The sequence below is a fragment of the Myotis brandtii genome, unplaced genomic scaffold (genome assembly GCF_000412655.1).
Source record: "Myotis brandtii unplaced genomic scaffold, ASM41265v1 scaffold107, whole genome shotgun sequence".
Classification (NCBI taxonomy): domain Eukaryota; kingdom Metazoa; phylum Chordata; class Mammalia; order Chiroptera; family Vespertilionidae; genus Myotis; species Myotis brandtii.
The window spans coordinates 605,933-621,025 of record NW_005353629.1 but is presented as its reverse complement, the minus strand read 5'-3'; the positions used below and the strand labels follow the sequence as shown (position 1 = coordinate 621,025).

The window sequence follows — 15,093 nt, the reverse complement described above, 5'->3', positions numbered from 1 at the left end:
AGACATTTATGGACCTCACGTCTGTAGCTTTATTTTCAGTTTGGAGCCACGCTCCCCTCTCTCCCGCCGCTGGGCCTGTCCCCGGCGTTTGTGCAGACAGCTCTGTCCAAGCTCATTGGCCCCCGGCCCTGTTTCTATGGCGCCTGATGGATAACACAGCCCTGGCCGGGAGGTTGGAGCTGCTTCCTGGAACTGTCATGGAAAAGCTGCCCACTGCCTCACGGGAACGCAGTGTGATGTCCACCCGGGAAGATGGGGTGCAAGGGAAAGAGGCCATGGGCACCCCTGTTAGTGTGAAGGTCAGGCATTCCTTCTCAGAATCGTTTTCAATGCACAAACTAAAATACATAAGGGGATGCGGGGGGATGGGGGAAGTAGGGGGGTTCTGTAATAATGTCAACAATAAAAAATAGACAAAAAATATACAGGGTTCCAAAGGAAACCGATGGTACTGAAATACAGTTAGCCCTAAGCATAAACTTGTGATATGGTAATACTGTTTATTTATGTCTTAAATGACAACATCTAGCTGTGGGCCAAATAACTGCCATAATTCAAAGCAGCAATGAGTATACACAATATTTTGAGATATCAACACTCACTGTGACCTGATATGAAAGCATTTGTTATTCCTATTGGTGACAGTCACAGGTACTGATACCGCTATTAGGGTTTGATGCCTGTTTTTTGTAATGGAGAGAAACCCTACATTTTAATCAGAGGCTAATGAAATTGAGATGCGATTATTTTCTCCATTGAATTCACAGAACGGCTGAATTCTATCCATGCCTGTGGACCTCAAGTTGAGATGAATGAAGGGCGAAGGATGCTCCACTGTCATGAATTATGGGGAGGATCACAGGCGCCCAACGACTCAAGCCTGAGCGATTCTGAGGCCGAGTCTCAATCTCTCAGCCCTCCTCTCTCCCGGTGCAGTATCGGTTGGACAGAAAGTCAGTGCGCTTGAGTATTTGAGATGTTCAAAGTGATTCCCCATCTCCAGTCCAAGGCCAGAGCTATGACCGAACTCTACTCTCAATTCTCTGGGCAAATGATCCCCAGGCAGGTCTCCTGAGGTACCCTACCTTAAAAGCTTATAATTTTTTCCTCTGAAATTTATTTTATTTTTAGCTCTACAGTTTACATTTCACACCAAGCCACCACTAACCTTCCCATCCATCCATCCATCCATCCGTCCGTCCATCCGTCCGTCCGTCCGTCCGTCCATCCATCCATCCATCCATCTATCCATCCATCCAAACACAACCCTACATTGTTGAATAATGACACCGTGCTGTAAAGGCATCAATGTGTAATTCATCTCCCTTGTTCATACCTCATAGGGGAGGTGTCTACTCTAGCACCAAGGACCGTCTGTCACAAAGCCATCCTCAGAAATTTCTAGGATGATTAAAGCAAATCATGCCGTTTCACCCTACAGGGCTGGTTTGAGGGCCGGTTGGTGAAATGTGCAGGTTTTTCTCAGCTCCTGGCCCTCAGACCTGAATGTGCAAGGCTTGGTGGTTAAATCCCCGTGTAAGATGTCCCCATGTCAGATGACACTTCTTCCCGTGATGGCTCGTTATTCCTTTTTTCCTCTCTCCTCCCTCGGATGAAATGGAGCAGCGGCCCGTACTTCCTGCCTGCTTGTCAGGAAACAATGATGACTTAATCTGCTGCGTCTGTGAGGTGTTGTTCTCTCTCCGTAACCCTCCGGAGTCCCATCTGGGGAGCCAATTCCATGGAAACACCGACTAGACCAGTGGTTCCCAACCTTGGCTGCACATTAGAATCACCTGGGAATCTTTTTAACATCCTGATTTCTGAGCCTCATCCTCCGGAAATTGTTTCTTTGTTACTAATGTTGTGGCCTCACCCCATAACAAAGAAACAGAATTTCTGGAGGATGAGGCCCAGAAATCAGGATTTTAAAAGAATCCCAGGTGATTCTAATGTGCAGCCAAGGTTGAGAACCACTGGGCTAGAGGCTTCAGTAATGACACTTGAGTGATGACACTTGGAGCAAATGTGGTTCTTTGCCTTTTATTCTCACCCAAAGCTGCGATGAACCCCGTCTCCCCGAGCCCATGCCCCGCCTGCCCTTCTGCTCACACAGAGCAACGTCAGTGACTGGAGTGCCAGAACCCACAGCGGCACCTGTCGACGCAGACCCCGTGAACACGTGAGCATCCTTCTTCCATACCCAGAGGTTCCCGGATGCTGCTGCTCTCACCGCCACGGCGGGACCTGAGAACCCGGTGCTCACCACACGGGCGCCACGACTCCCTTCTCCCCCCGGGGCCTGGGTTGTGGTTCAGAACGATAGGCGCCCCCTCTCCCCCGGGCTCATCAGGCACTTTGGTGAGCAGCAAACCCTGCCCGACCCAGGCTTTCCCGAGTCTTCTCCACTTGGACTGGCCCGAGAGTCCATCTTCTCTTTTCAGTTGGCTTCCTAAATCCAGACAGAGGCTCTGTGCTTGCGTTTCACTGCCTGACCTTGGCACTTGGTGGTGCCTTTAAAACAAAAAAATAACACTGATCAGATCGAGTCCTTACTGTTGATTTAAATGGCGAGTTGATTTACCTGCTCCTGTAGCCCGGTGTGGCTCAGCGGTTGAGCATCGGCCCGTGCACCACGAGGTCGCCAGTTCGGTTCCTGGTCAGGGCACATGCCCGGGTTGTGGGCTCGATCCCCAGCCGGGGGTGTGCAGGAGTCAGCTGATTAATGTTGATGCATCAATGCCCCCCTCCCCCTCTCTCTCTCTCTCAAATCAATAAAAACATATTTTTAAAAAATGCGATGGAGGCTTTCTTATTGCTCACCCACGGCCCTCTGGGCGGGGGCTTCCTCTGACACTTCGGTTCCACTCTGGTCCCACAGGAGTTACGTCGGCCGCCCAAGGCCTGCTCTTCCGTATTGTTTCCTGGTGGCTCTAGCCAGGAAATAGGCCTCCTGGCTTTGGGTCCCATAAACTCTCCTGGGGACCCCGGGGAGCAAGTGGGGACTTGATCCACACATGGCATCTAACACCCCTTCACTCTCAGAGGGTGGGAACGACTTCTTGTGTTCACAAAGCAGCCTCCATGGCCTTCGTCTCTGTCACATGTCTTCTTAGATCCTTCCTAGTAGCATGGGCTGGGGCAAAGGCCAGCTTGAGTAGGGAAGCAGTACTGGGGGGAAAATAGTCCTTAAAAAAATTTAACCTGCCCCACAAGTAAGTTGAGAGTGAAACTGTAGGAACTGAGTTAGAGCAGGTTGTCCCTAAAGGGAAGTAATCTCAAGAAAAGAAGAAAAAAGTGAGGCAGAATGGAGAGATGGATTGGGAACGTCAGTTTATTAGAACACCAGCAACCAGTCCTGGCCTTTTTACCTTAAGTCCCACCTGAGTTTGCTGGAGGGGAATTTTCAGGAGTGAAATATGTTGCTATTTGGCTACTGTTTACCCGGATAGCAAATGGACCAGATGTCTAGCACATTAATGGATTTTGTAACTCAATACATTTTTATTAAATGAATGAACAATGAAAAGCTGTGGACAGACTGGACGGATTGAAGCAGCACAGGGCTAAATGGCAGGAGGAGCCTCACAGATGTTTACTATTGGAAAGACCGAGATTAAAAAGTAATTTGACATTTTCTTTCGCTCAATAGGCATTCATTAGTCTCGGGGCACCAGCAGGTATACATTCGAGAACTTATTTCATGAACAGGTCTCAGCCGGGCACTTGACTATTGAATGTTGACACACACAGGAAAAACCAACCAAGCAATCAACTCCACAGGCTGTGTGAGGGCAGCTGGACTTTAACTCCTTGATTGGAGGTATGACTACCGCAGCGAGCTGACCTGCAAGATGGATCAAAGGCTAGAAGTTACGATGATTGCCTTTTAAAAGATAAGTGCTATTCTGAATTGTATAGTTTGCACTCCCAACTGGAAGTGACAGCATGGATTCATGGGTTCTGCCTTGGTCGCTGCTCGTCGCCTCTTGCCTCATGGTGTCTGGCCTGGTAAGAAAACAATTAGAACAATCTGGGCAGTTGATACCAATGGCTAAAGAAAAATGTGTTCGCTTTCTGTTTTTTTATGAATGTTGACGTGTTAATGGAATGAGCGAGCATTTCCTTTTGGCGGGCGGGGTCTGTGGAGCCAGAGACATGGACACAAAGCTGGGTTTCTCTCTGTTTCTTTGTTATGTAACAAGTTTTCTTCTGATCTGATGGGAAATGGGAAACGGGAAAATCATTGCATTTCTATTGCTCAATGACATCAGATGGCTGTCCCCCCAGGGGAGGCGTGGATGGAGTGAATGGTGGCTGCCAGGGCGCAGTACATGCTTAGGAAGTCGGGCAACATGGGCTTTCTCGGCCGCTTCCTCATGAAGTGAGGCCGGTCCTTCTGAGTGACGGGCAGTTTGTACCACCCACCACCCAGCCCGAGGTTATAAGTGAGGTTCCAAATGCTTGGGGGAGCCTCTAGCTGTCGTTTAAAATAACAGTTGTGATGATATGCTAATGTTCTGTGAACAGCAACGATAGCGCCGAGAACAAGAGAAACCACTGGATAGCCTTAAAACTGCAATCATGACAAAATGCACAAGCTGTTTTAGTAGAAATGCTTGCATCTGTCTGTATGTGTGGCTAAAGCCTGAGACACCACTGCGCTTGTTACTATCAGTGAGAACGGAAATCACCCAAGGAACTCATTCCCACTGCTTACCAGAGGCTCCAGATGAATGTAGAAGTTAGATACGGAAACTGTATTTACATAAAACTGTACCTTACATGTGGGTGACATTTTGTTATAGTTTAAAAAGTGCTTTCTTGTGACATCATGTAACCCTCACAATACCCTGCAAAGCAGATGTGACCGGATTTAACCGAGTGTCAGGACAGGGAACTGCCTTCCTAGTAGTTGGTGGAATCAGAACTATAACCTAGAGCAGTGATGGCGAACCTATGACACGCGTGTCAGAGGTGACACGCGAACTCATTTTTTGGGTTGATTTTTCTTTGTTAAATGGCATTTAAATATATAAAATAAATATCAAAAATATAAGTCTTTGTTTTACTATGGTTGCAAATATCAAAAAATTTCTATATGTGACACGGCACCAGAGTTAAGTTAGGGTTTTTCAAAATGCTGACACGCCGAGCTCAAAAGGTTCGCCATCACTGACCTGGATCGACCATCTATCGGCCCTGTGAGCTTTTTTACTAGACGGCACTAGGCATTTCTCAGGGTTACCTAATTTTTCCACTGATGTAGTTTAGGTCTCATTTGGTTGCTTCTATCTTCAGAAGTTTGTTTGTTTTTAATAACAATGCTATCTACACCCATAGGCTTTTTCCTTAACCATTTGGTATTGTCTTTGAAGGCAGAGTCTTGAGTGAAATAGGAAAGTAAGCCATGAATAATGAGGTCTTCACTAAAATTTCTTTTTAAAGGATTGTTATAAATTATGATAATATTTCAATGTTGGGAATAAATTTTTAGGGTTTCCAAACACGACTCCATGAATTCTTCGGAAATTTATGATAAAAGTGAACACATTTCAGGGCTGGAGTCCTATGTTCTGCCTTCTCTTCAACCTGTGAAGTTGGTTTCTTGTTTCTTTCATTTAACAGGAAGTTTTAAAAAATATATATATTTTTTATTGATTTCAGAGAGGAAGGAAGAGGGAGAGAGAGAAATATCAATGATGAGAGAGAATCATGGATGGGCTGCCTCCTACACGCTCCCTACTGGGGATCGAGCCCGAAACCTGGGCATGTGCCCTGACCGGGAATCGAACCGTAACCTCCTGGTTCGTAGGTCGATGCTCAACCACTGAGCAACGCCGGACTGGCAGGAAGTTTTATTTTTTTTATATGAAATGGGAAGACCCTTTTGTCAGAAAGTCATCTTAGACTCCAATTTAACTGTTTTAGATAAGTGTCAGAAAGTAATTCATAGTATTAATGGCTAGATATAAATTGGAACCCAGAAGACCATTAAATCATGGGCATCATAATAATATCTTCTTTTATGTGTTTGTTTCTCAGCCAACTCCAGAAAATTTTGGTGAGTGTATTTGGAGATTTGCTCTAAGTTAAATGAAAAGGAAGTTATGCGTGTAATAGAACAGCAGAACAGAAGAACTTGGGACATATTTAATGCTAAGTACATGCATAATTGCATTGAACTTTGATCAGATACTGCCTTCTCTTGATTCATTGAGGAGCGTTTTATTTCCTGGTCCAGGGTTCTACGTACCCAGCAGAAAGACAGATGGAGGAGTAGGAGAGGCCAAACAGAGTGACTGACACACAGACGTCCATAAATGCTTGCTATTATTAATTTTGCTACTTTGTGTCAGATCAGATGAACATCCTATTCAGTTGTACACTGAAAGATTTGGCCATGTTATTCACCCCTTTGCAATTTAAAAGATAAGTTTAAATTTAAGTTAGGGATTTTGCTTGAGAGTTCCAAGATATGCTATTGCAAAGAATATACATATATGGGTAGATGGAACTGGTTTGACCACATTTTTTTTTAAAACATATTTTATTGATATTTTACAGAGAGGAAGGGAAAGGGATAGAGAGTTAGAAACATCGATCAGCTGCCTCCTGCACACTCCCTACTGGGGATGTGCCTGCAACCAAGGTACATGCCCTTGACCGGAATCGAACCTGGGACCCTTCAGTCCACAGGCTGACGCTCTATCCACTTAGCCAAACCAGTTAGGGCTGGTTTGACCAAATTTAAACATTTGCTTTCTATTTCATCTATTCTGCTACTTAGTCTTCCAAATTAAGTTTAATATTATATGAAGTAATGAATTTCTTATCCTTGAAGTCATTAAGGATTCAAGGGACACAAATAGGACAAGAGCATATATGCAAAAGCACCATAGCCTCAAGCCTGGTTCATGAGAGATTCTCAACCAATCAAACAATCAATCAATGTGTATGTATTAATTCAGAACCAAGTGATCACTCATCTGATTAGAATCTTGCTCACTTCTAATTCAATAATTGATAAAGATTTCTTCTTTCATAAACATAATGTTCAATGTGTTTTTCTTTATTTCAGTTAAAGATGTAGATGGTGGAATTGACCAGGATATATTTGATATCAATGAAGGTTTGTGGTTTTTTTTTTTTACATCTTTTATTAAGTGAGGAGTTTGAACAAATTTGCTGACATGAATTTTTATCTTTCCTCTCAGCTTTGGGACTGGATCTTTTTGAGGGAGACATCAGACTTGACGGGGTGAGTTGAAACAATGCAAGGAAGACTCTTCTATTAATCACTGGAAGCTAAAAAACAATATCTGAGGATGACTGCAAGCATGGGCTTAGTTAAGCTCAATTATCTCTACGTGCACAGAATCACAGTGACACATTTGTTCAATGAATACATTGTACTGCATGGAAATCATAAAACAGTGTCTTCATGATCTGTTACTCGGATTTCTGTGTGGGTAAAGCCGCGATCACTCACCAGGGGAGCCTCGGTCTTATTGATGTTTTTGATTTTCATTATTGGAACAATATTTTCATTTTTAAATAGAATCTCACTGATCCAATGTAGTTGAATCAAAGTTAAACTAAACTTCTACATCTTCAGTGAATCAGGCCTTTTACCATAAGAGAGAGATTCTGTGACTTCTACCCTGACAGCTAAAAGTAGTGTTGCCAAGTAGAGGTCCCCCCAAACTGCACGGAGACTCCCCTCTTCGTGAAGTCCTTACTACGCCTTCACCCCCTGCTGTTGAATAAGCAAAAAATCCAAGAGTCTCCTTTGCTTCTTCCTTTTCCCTCACCCCACCATCCAATCCATCAGCAAGTTCTGTCGTTGCTATCTCCAACCTATACCTCAAAGAATCTACTTTTCTCCTAACTTGTCTTTCTATTTCAAATACTGCCCTTCTCTAAGGGAAAAACTCCATGACCCTATTTCACTTCCTGGCTTGAAGCTTCAATAGCTTCCTATTGCTTTTAGAATAATATCCAAATTTACCCATAGTCTTCAAGACCTCGCATAATTTAACTCCTGCCTAGTTCTCATTTCTTCTCTTCTCCCCTCCCCTCCCTGTCCTCCTCTCTTATCTCATTTCTTTTCTGTCCTAACAAATCGGCCTCAAAACATACCAAGCATTTTGCCCAAAACCATCTTCCCAAGGTTTCTTTCAATCCTGGCTCCTTCATATCATTCCTATTCCACCTTAAACGTCCTCCTTTCGAAGAGTCCTGGCCTGGCCTCTTATCTAACATACTCCCCAATCCCTTTACTTTTACCCACACCCCCCTTTTTTATGTCCTCCATTACAAGTAAATGCAGCCAGTTTAATCTTAATTTGTCTCCTTACATTCTACTTGTCTCTTTCGCTAGATATTAGCTCCGTGAAGGTAAAGACCTTGGCAGTTAGTTCTGTTACCAGCGAACCCCTATTCCCTAGAGCAGCGTTCATTCCGTTGACTGGATGAATGCATGGACGAAATTAGTTCTTTACTATAAAAATTTCAAATTGTTTAAAATTTTTAAAAAATGTTGCCCCAGTTCATGTAACTTTTTCTGACTTTGTGAGATCAAGGTTATTGAGGTTTTGCTATCACTTCCCTCTTGTATTTTTGTAATCTCTTGTATAGGAAACTAGTTTATAAGTCTACCAATATTTACAGTTCAGTTTTATAACAATCATTCTTTACACGGTTTTGCATGATTTCTTCTTCAAATCTATAAACAAAATTAGTGAGAGAAATTTCCTCCTAGAAACTTTGTCTTAATATGATAAAAGCAGAGGCACACACGCGGGCACGTGTGTGCGCACACAGTTTGTTTAGACTGGCTGAAAGAGCTTAACGCTTCATTTATTGCTAGATTAACTATTGGTTGTTTCATAGGTTTTTTGCCTGATTCATTTAATTACCTTTTTCGTATTTATGTTTTACAGGTACAAGATAGAAATTCCATCATTGGAGAAAACTATAGATGGCCTCAGACCATCCCATATGTTCTAGAAGATAGCTTGGGTTAGTATACACCGTGGAGTGTCCATAACTGTTGTATGTCCCTGAAAGGATATGATGACAGTATTGCTAAGGGCATGCAATTATGTTTTTTTATTTTTATTTATTTATTTTTATTTTTTAAAATATATTATATTGACTTTTTACAGAGAGGAAGGGAGAGGGATAGAGAGAGTCAGAAACATCGATAAGAGAGAAACATTGATCAGCTGCCTCCTGCATACTCCCTACTGGGTATGTGCCCACAACCAAGGTACATGCCCTTGACCTGAACCGAACCTGGGACCTTTGAGTCCGCAGGCTGATGCTCTATCCACTGAGCCAAACCAGTTAGGGCATGCAATTGTGGTTTTTAACAGTGTTTTGTTTGTTGCTTTATGTAAGTATGTAAAATTACTTAAAAAAATAAGCAAAGTGGACAATAAAAAGAACCTAAGTGACTTTGTCTGAAATATTTGTTGAGCTTTGGACAATAAAGGAATTAATTTAACCAACATTTATGGAGTGCCTCCTCTGTGGTGGATTATTCCATTCTAGGGACATAAAGATTAGGGAGCTCGTCTTTATTGTAAAGCAGCGGTTTCCCATGTGTTCAGATCTACATATGGGTAAAACCAAAACAACCAAACAAATAAAACTCTAGGAATTGGCATTGCTTTACCAACGTTTCATTTTGCCAAGTCAGGAGCTTAAACAAAAACCTACTATCTTTTATCATCCCTCTTTCATAAAAGAAATAGTGTTTTAATAGTAAAAAGTCAGAAAAATCTAATCCAAAGCCAAGGATAGCATTTCTATAGAAGAAATTTAATTGTAATGGTCCACTCTAAAACATGGTCTTTATTTTATTTTTTAATATATTTTTATTGATTTTAGAGATAAAAGGAGAGAGATAGATAGAAACATCAATGATGAGAGGGAATCATTGATTGGCTGCCTCCTGAATGCCCCACATTGGGTATCGAGCCCGAAACCCGGGCATGAGCCCTGACGAGGAATCGAACTATGACCTCCTGGTTCATAAGTCGATGATCAACCACTGAGTCATGCCAGCAGGGGTGATCCTCATTTTTGTATGGACTAGTGAAAACGATATCACTGATCAGCATCAGTTTAGAAACTGCTGTTTGGGAAACTTTTTCTTAAAGACCATACATTTCAGTGGATATTCAGATAAACCAAAAACTAATTACACTAGAATGGAATAGTCGTAATGATTAGTCATATGTTCAAAGATCTGTGTGAGCCACCTACATATAAAGGCATGAACAGCCCTAACCAGTTTGGCTCAGTGGATAGAGCATCGGCCTGCAGACTGAAGGGTCCCAGGTTTGATTCCAGTCAAGGGCATGTACCTTGGTTGCGGGCACATCCCCAGTAGGGGGTGTGCAGGAGGCAGCTGATCGATGTGTCTCTCTCATCGATGTGTCTAACTCTCTATCCCTCTCCCTTCCTCTCTGTAAAAAATCAATAAAATATATTTTAAAAAAGGCATGAACATTAGGGAACAGGTGGCACTAAGCAGCAGGGATGAGTGAAGGTTGTGCAAGTTGTACACCATTCACAGGTCCTGGGGAGGGGGGACAAGAGAGATGGACATTGAGTTTGCATTCTGTTCATCAAGAGACATTCATTTCTTTGCAAGAAGTGCTATTCACCCACCACGACAACACCAGCAGCATTTCCCAGGTGAGGTGCCTCTAGGGAAGGGTGCCCTAGGCACATGTGCAAAGGCATGGGGAAGGGAAAAACAACAACCCTGAGCTGGAATGCAGATTGGCAGTAAGGAGATAATGAGGTTGGACAGGTAGGCAGGGTCTGGATTGGGAGTCTATACTGATGATAACGTGGAAGCACCAAAAGTTTTGGTGGAAGAAGATTGCTACCACTTGGTGGCAGTTTGCAAATGTATTACTGATGGGGCAATAAGAAAGGAGGGAGATCAGCTAGGAGACTGGGGGGGATATTTAGGGAACAACCGAAGAGCTTTTGAGCCAAGATTCTCTAAGTAAGGGTAGACAAGAATGGATATATCTAAGACATTTGGAGGCAATTGGTAGATTTAGTGATTGACAGCAAGAGGTCAAAAAGGTAGGCCCAGGTAAAGGGATGCTAATGTCCAGGATTTACCCAACTTGATGAATCGTAGCACCTTTAACAAGAGTAAGGAATATGTGTTGAAGTGGGTGGGCTAGAGAAGTGTGGTGGAAATTAGTTTTTGGAATGCAGAATTTGAAACGCATCAGGCTCACTGTGGTAGAGATATCATGGAAAGTGTTGGTGGATAGCCTGGTCACTCAAGATAGAAAATAAATAAGTGAGTCAGAGAAAGATAAATATCACATGATCTCACTCATTTGTGGAATATAATGAACAACATAAACGATGAACAAAAACAGATCCAGAGACAGAGAAGCATCAATCAGATTGTCAAACCTCAGAGAGAAGGTAGGGGAGGGTGGGGGTAAGGGGGAGAGATCAACCAAAGGACTTATATGCATGCATATAGGCCTAACCAATGGACACAGACAACAGGGGGGTGAGGGTATGAGTGGGGGGTATGGGGGGTAATGTGAGGATAAGGACACATATGTAATAACTTAATCAATAAAAAATTTTTTAAAAAAATATTTGGGAGTTATTTGGATGTAGGAAAAGGTTGAAGCCGTGGGCATGAATGAGCATCTTTCATGGTGCCTTGCATATAACAGCTCCATAGATAGTGGATCTGATTGAATGACCCAAGAAGGTGGTATTGAGTGAGATGGCCAAGGATGAAATTCACCTGGGGGAGCAACTTTTAGGAATTGGTATAGATAGAAATATGGGGTGAAATAAGGGACCCGAAGAGTAATCCAGTACTTGCATATGATGCAGCAGGTCCTCGAAGAAGGTAGTTTTGTCCAACGTCATTGCGTTTTAATGTTGATGAGATGTCGTAAGGATTTAACTCTTGTTTATATTAATGAGCTACATAATTTTGTTTGTTTTCTTCCCTCAGAAATGAATGCTAAGGGAGTTATCCTCAACGCATTTGAACGCTATCGCTTAAAAACATGCATTGACTTCAAGCCTTGGACCGGAGAAACGAACTATATATCAGTGTTCAAGGGCAGTGGGTAAGTGAAGAATGTTTATGAGGGTGTTAATGAAACTGTGTGGCTAGGACATTATATCACAGCAATTGCCCTAGGCTCTGACCTTGAGGGAGGGTGGGGCTTCCTTCCCTGTTTGTTGGAGAGTAAAAGACAGCTGGATCTAGTTTTTCTAGCCATAAAATAATATTTTCATACATGCAAGCAGTCTGCCAATATATATATATATTTTAGATAAGGAGGGTGGGATTGCATGCCATCCATCTCACAACTTTGTGAACTTCAGCTACTTCTTATGTTCCTCTTCAAGTAAAACACACTCGCGTGTGTGTATAAGTGTGTGTATGTGTGTGTGTGTGTATTTCAATTTATTTTTACCTAATGACTCTTACTGCCTGAGTTAAGAAGGTGACTGTTATTTGCTTGGAGCGCAGCAATTCTGAGTGGTTGCTGTACCTATAGGACCCTTACGAATGGCCATCGGCATAGCCAGGACCATCGGAAACACCTGGACATTTCCAGGAAAAATCAGGATGAGGCTGACGTGGGATGACTAGCTCCTATGTTCTTTTTGGTGTCAGGGCAAGTTCCCCAAAGATCACCTGGTGTGGAACATTGTTCGTAGCTCACCAGGGTTATGAGAGACGTGACTTGTGTTCAGATCCCTCTGTTGTGAAGGGTCCCGGTGGGTAACTAAGCAGGTTAGGAATTAGGGATCCTGACCTGAGACCTCCTCCTGCATCGTTATAACACCCTCTCCCCTTTCTCCTGTAAACTCTCCTGTAAGCTGCTGGTCTTCGATTGGAAATAAGCGCGTTGGGAAGCAAAGTCTCTCCATTGGGGAAAACTGTGACAAAATAGCAACGATTCAACACGAGTTCCTCCACGCCCTGGGGTTCTGGCACGAGCAGTCGCGCTCTGACCGGGATGACTATGTCAGCATAATGTGGGACAGAATCCAATCAGGTATATTTCTCTTGTTTTCTTACACTTTCAGTTAGTTAAGGACTGAATTCTAAGCACTGTGCCTTCTCCTGCCATCTGTGCCAACTGTACACGGTAGGAAAACGCTGATGTTTTGATGTCTTACTTCATTTAGCTCTAACTCAGTGTGAGTTGAAGTGGATGAAGGGTGTTGGGGCACAGCAATAGCCCTTAAGCTGGACATGATCTCAGAAACTAATGTTTCCTAAAGCACGTGTTATGGAGCCCTGTTCACCAACATGCTCACAGGTGTTGAGTGAAAAGGGATCCGTGGTCACATGAGTCTGGGAAATCCTAGGTTAAAAGAAATGAAACGAACAGTCACTACACTGCTGTGCTGTTCAGAGCCTTTGTTAGATGAACATGAGTTGTAAGTCTCGGAGGCAGGAGCGTTTCCTAAAGTGGTGTAATTCCTGGTCTTTCTGTGTTTTCCTTTTGTGGAGCATTTGGATTTACTGATCCATGGCACCCACACTGGGGAACACTGCAGTAGTTGGGCAGCCTGAACGTCTGTGACTTTGTGTTCCACCTCTGGGAGGTTTTCACACCAGGTCCGGCCAGAGCTCCTGCTCTCCACCTTTTCCCACCGTGACAGTCGCTCACCTGTCCTGCCTCTGTAGGTTTGGGGAAGCGGGGCAGCACTGCTGTCCTGTGGGGCACTGTGAGGTCTGCTCTGTACCGAGGCCTATGACCTCATAATCTTTTTTAAAAAGATGTTTTTATTGATTTCAAAGAGGGAGGGAGAAGGAGAGAAAGATAGAAACATCAATGATGAGAGAGAATCATAGATCAGCTGCCTCCTGCACGCCTCCTACTGGGGATCAAGCCTACAACCAGGGTGGGGATCAAGCCTACAACCCGGGCATGTGCTCTGACCGGGAAGCGAACCGTGACCTCCCGGTTCATAGGTCGATGCTCAACCCCTGAGCCACGCTGTTCTGGCTACATCATAATCTTAACACCACAGCTCCTGCTCCTTCCCATTCCCTCTCCCCGTGTCCTGATCTCAACTTGGGAAGGCACAGCAGAGACTGAAAGATCCACAGTAAGAGAAGTGCTTGCCTTTCCTCCGTAGCCGCATTCTTTAGGATTCCTGAAGTCTCACTGTTGGCAGAAACTTCTGTCTAGACTTGACAACACATGTATGTGCGTTGGACAGCAGATCTACCCATCGTGCCCACAAAATCATTTGATCTCAAGTTGCAATCCGCTGCCTGTAGGCGATGTTAAGCAGCTTGGTATCTTCTCTAAACGTATTCATTTAAGAAACAGCTACGCGTATTCCAGGAACCACGAAACCCCTGACTACGTGAATCCTTTCTGGTGACTCTGCATTATAATCCCCAGGTCCCATCCCACCGCACCTCGCAAGTCCTCTTACTTTCACCTCCACCCGCCCTCCCATCACCGCCTGCCAATCAACCTGCCTGTTTCCACAGCACCTTCTAGAACCCTCCTTTCCATGTGCAGTTCTCGGAACCGTGGGCCCAATGCTAATAGCTAACGTTGGGCTGTAATGAAAACTTAGATCCGTTCAGCATGATGGCTGCTATCCCAATTCTCAGCTTGAATACTGCATTCTCAGACAGGATGCACGAAAGTCCCCTGAAATCATGTAGAGCAGTTATAGCAAAGGTTGCAGTGGGTTTATTACAGTCTCCATTCCTAAACTAACAGCATTCCGAGTAAAATCAATGGAATTCTGTGAACATCAAGTAATTTAAAATTCTTTTATTTACCATTCAGGCAAAGAGAACAATTTTAACACCTACGATGACAAAGTCTCGGACGCTCTGAATGTCCCCTATGATTACACGTCAGTCATGCACTACAGCAAGACCGCCTTCCGAAACGGGACTAAACCCACGATTGTAACGAGGATCCCGGACTTCATGGACGTCATCGGCCAGCGCATGGACTTCAGCGACTCTGACCTCCTCAAGCTGAACCGGTTGTACAACTGCTGTATGTGCCCGCTCTTCAGTGACTTCTG

The 15,093-nt window shown here is 43.8% G+C and overlaps 1 protein-coding gene across 1 annotated transcript in view; it reads left to right on the top strand.

The window, feature by feature from the left end:
• The first annotated feature begins 3,948 nt into the window (after window positions 1-3,948).
• Window positions 3,949-15,093, top strand: part of MEP1B (meprin A, beta) — a 26,023-nt gene continuing 14,878 nt past the window's right edge. Inside the window, exons 1-8 of the mRNA XM_005857079.2 lie at window positions 3,949-4,011; window positions 6,046-6,064; window positions 7,088-7,132; window positions 7,218-7,261; window positions 8,946-9,024; window positions 12,023-12,140; window positions 12,904-13,082; window positions 14,847-15,065. Coding sequence (XP_005857141.2) covers window positions 3,949-4,011; window positions 6,046-6,064; window positions 7,088-7,132; window positions 7,218-7,261; window positions 8,946-9,024; window positions 12,023-12,140; window positions 12,904-13,082; window positions 14,847-15,065 — 766 coding nt within the window. The remainder of the gene's footprint in view (window positions 4,012-6,045; window positions 6,065-7,087; window positions 7,133-7,217; window positions 7,262-8,945; window positions 9,025-12,022; window positions 12,141-12,903; window positions 13,083-14,846; window positions 15,066-15,093) is intronic.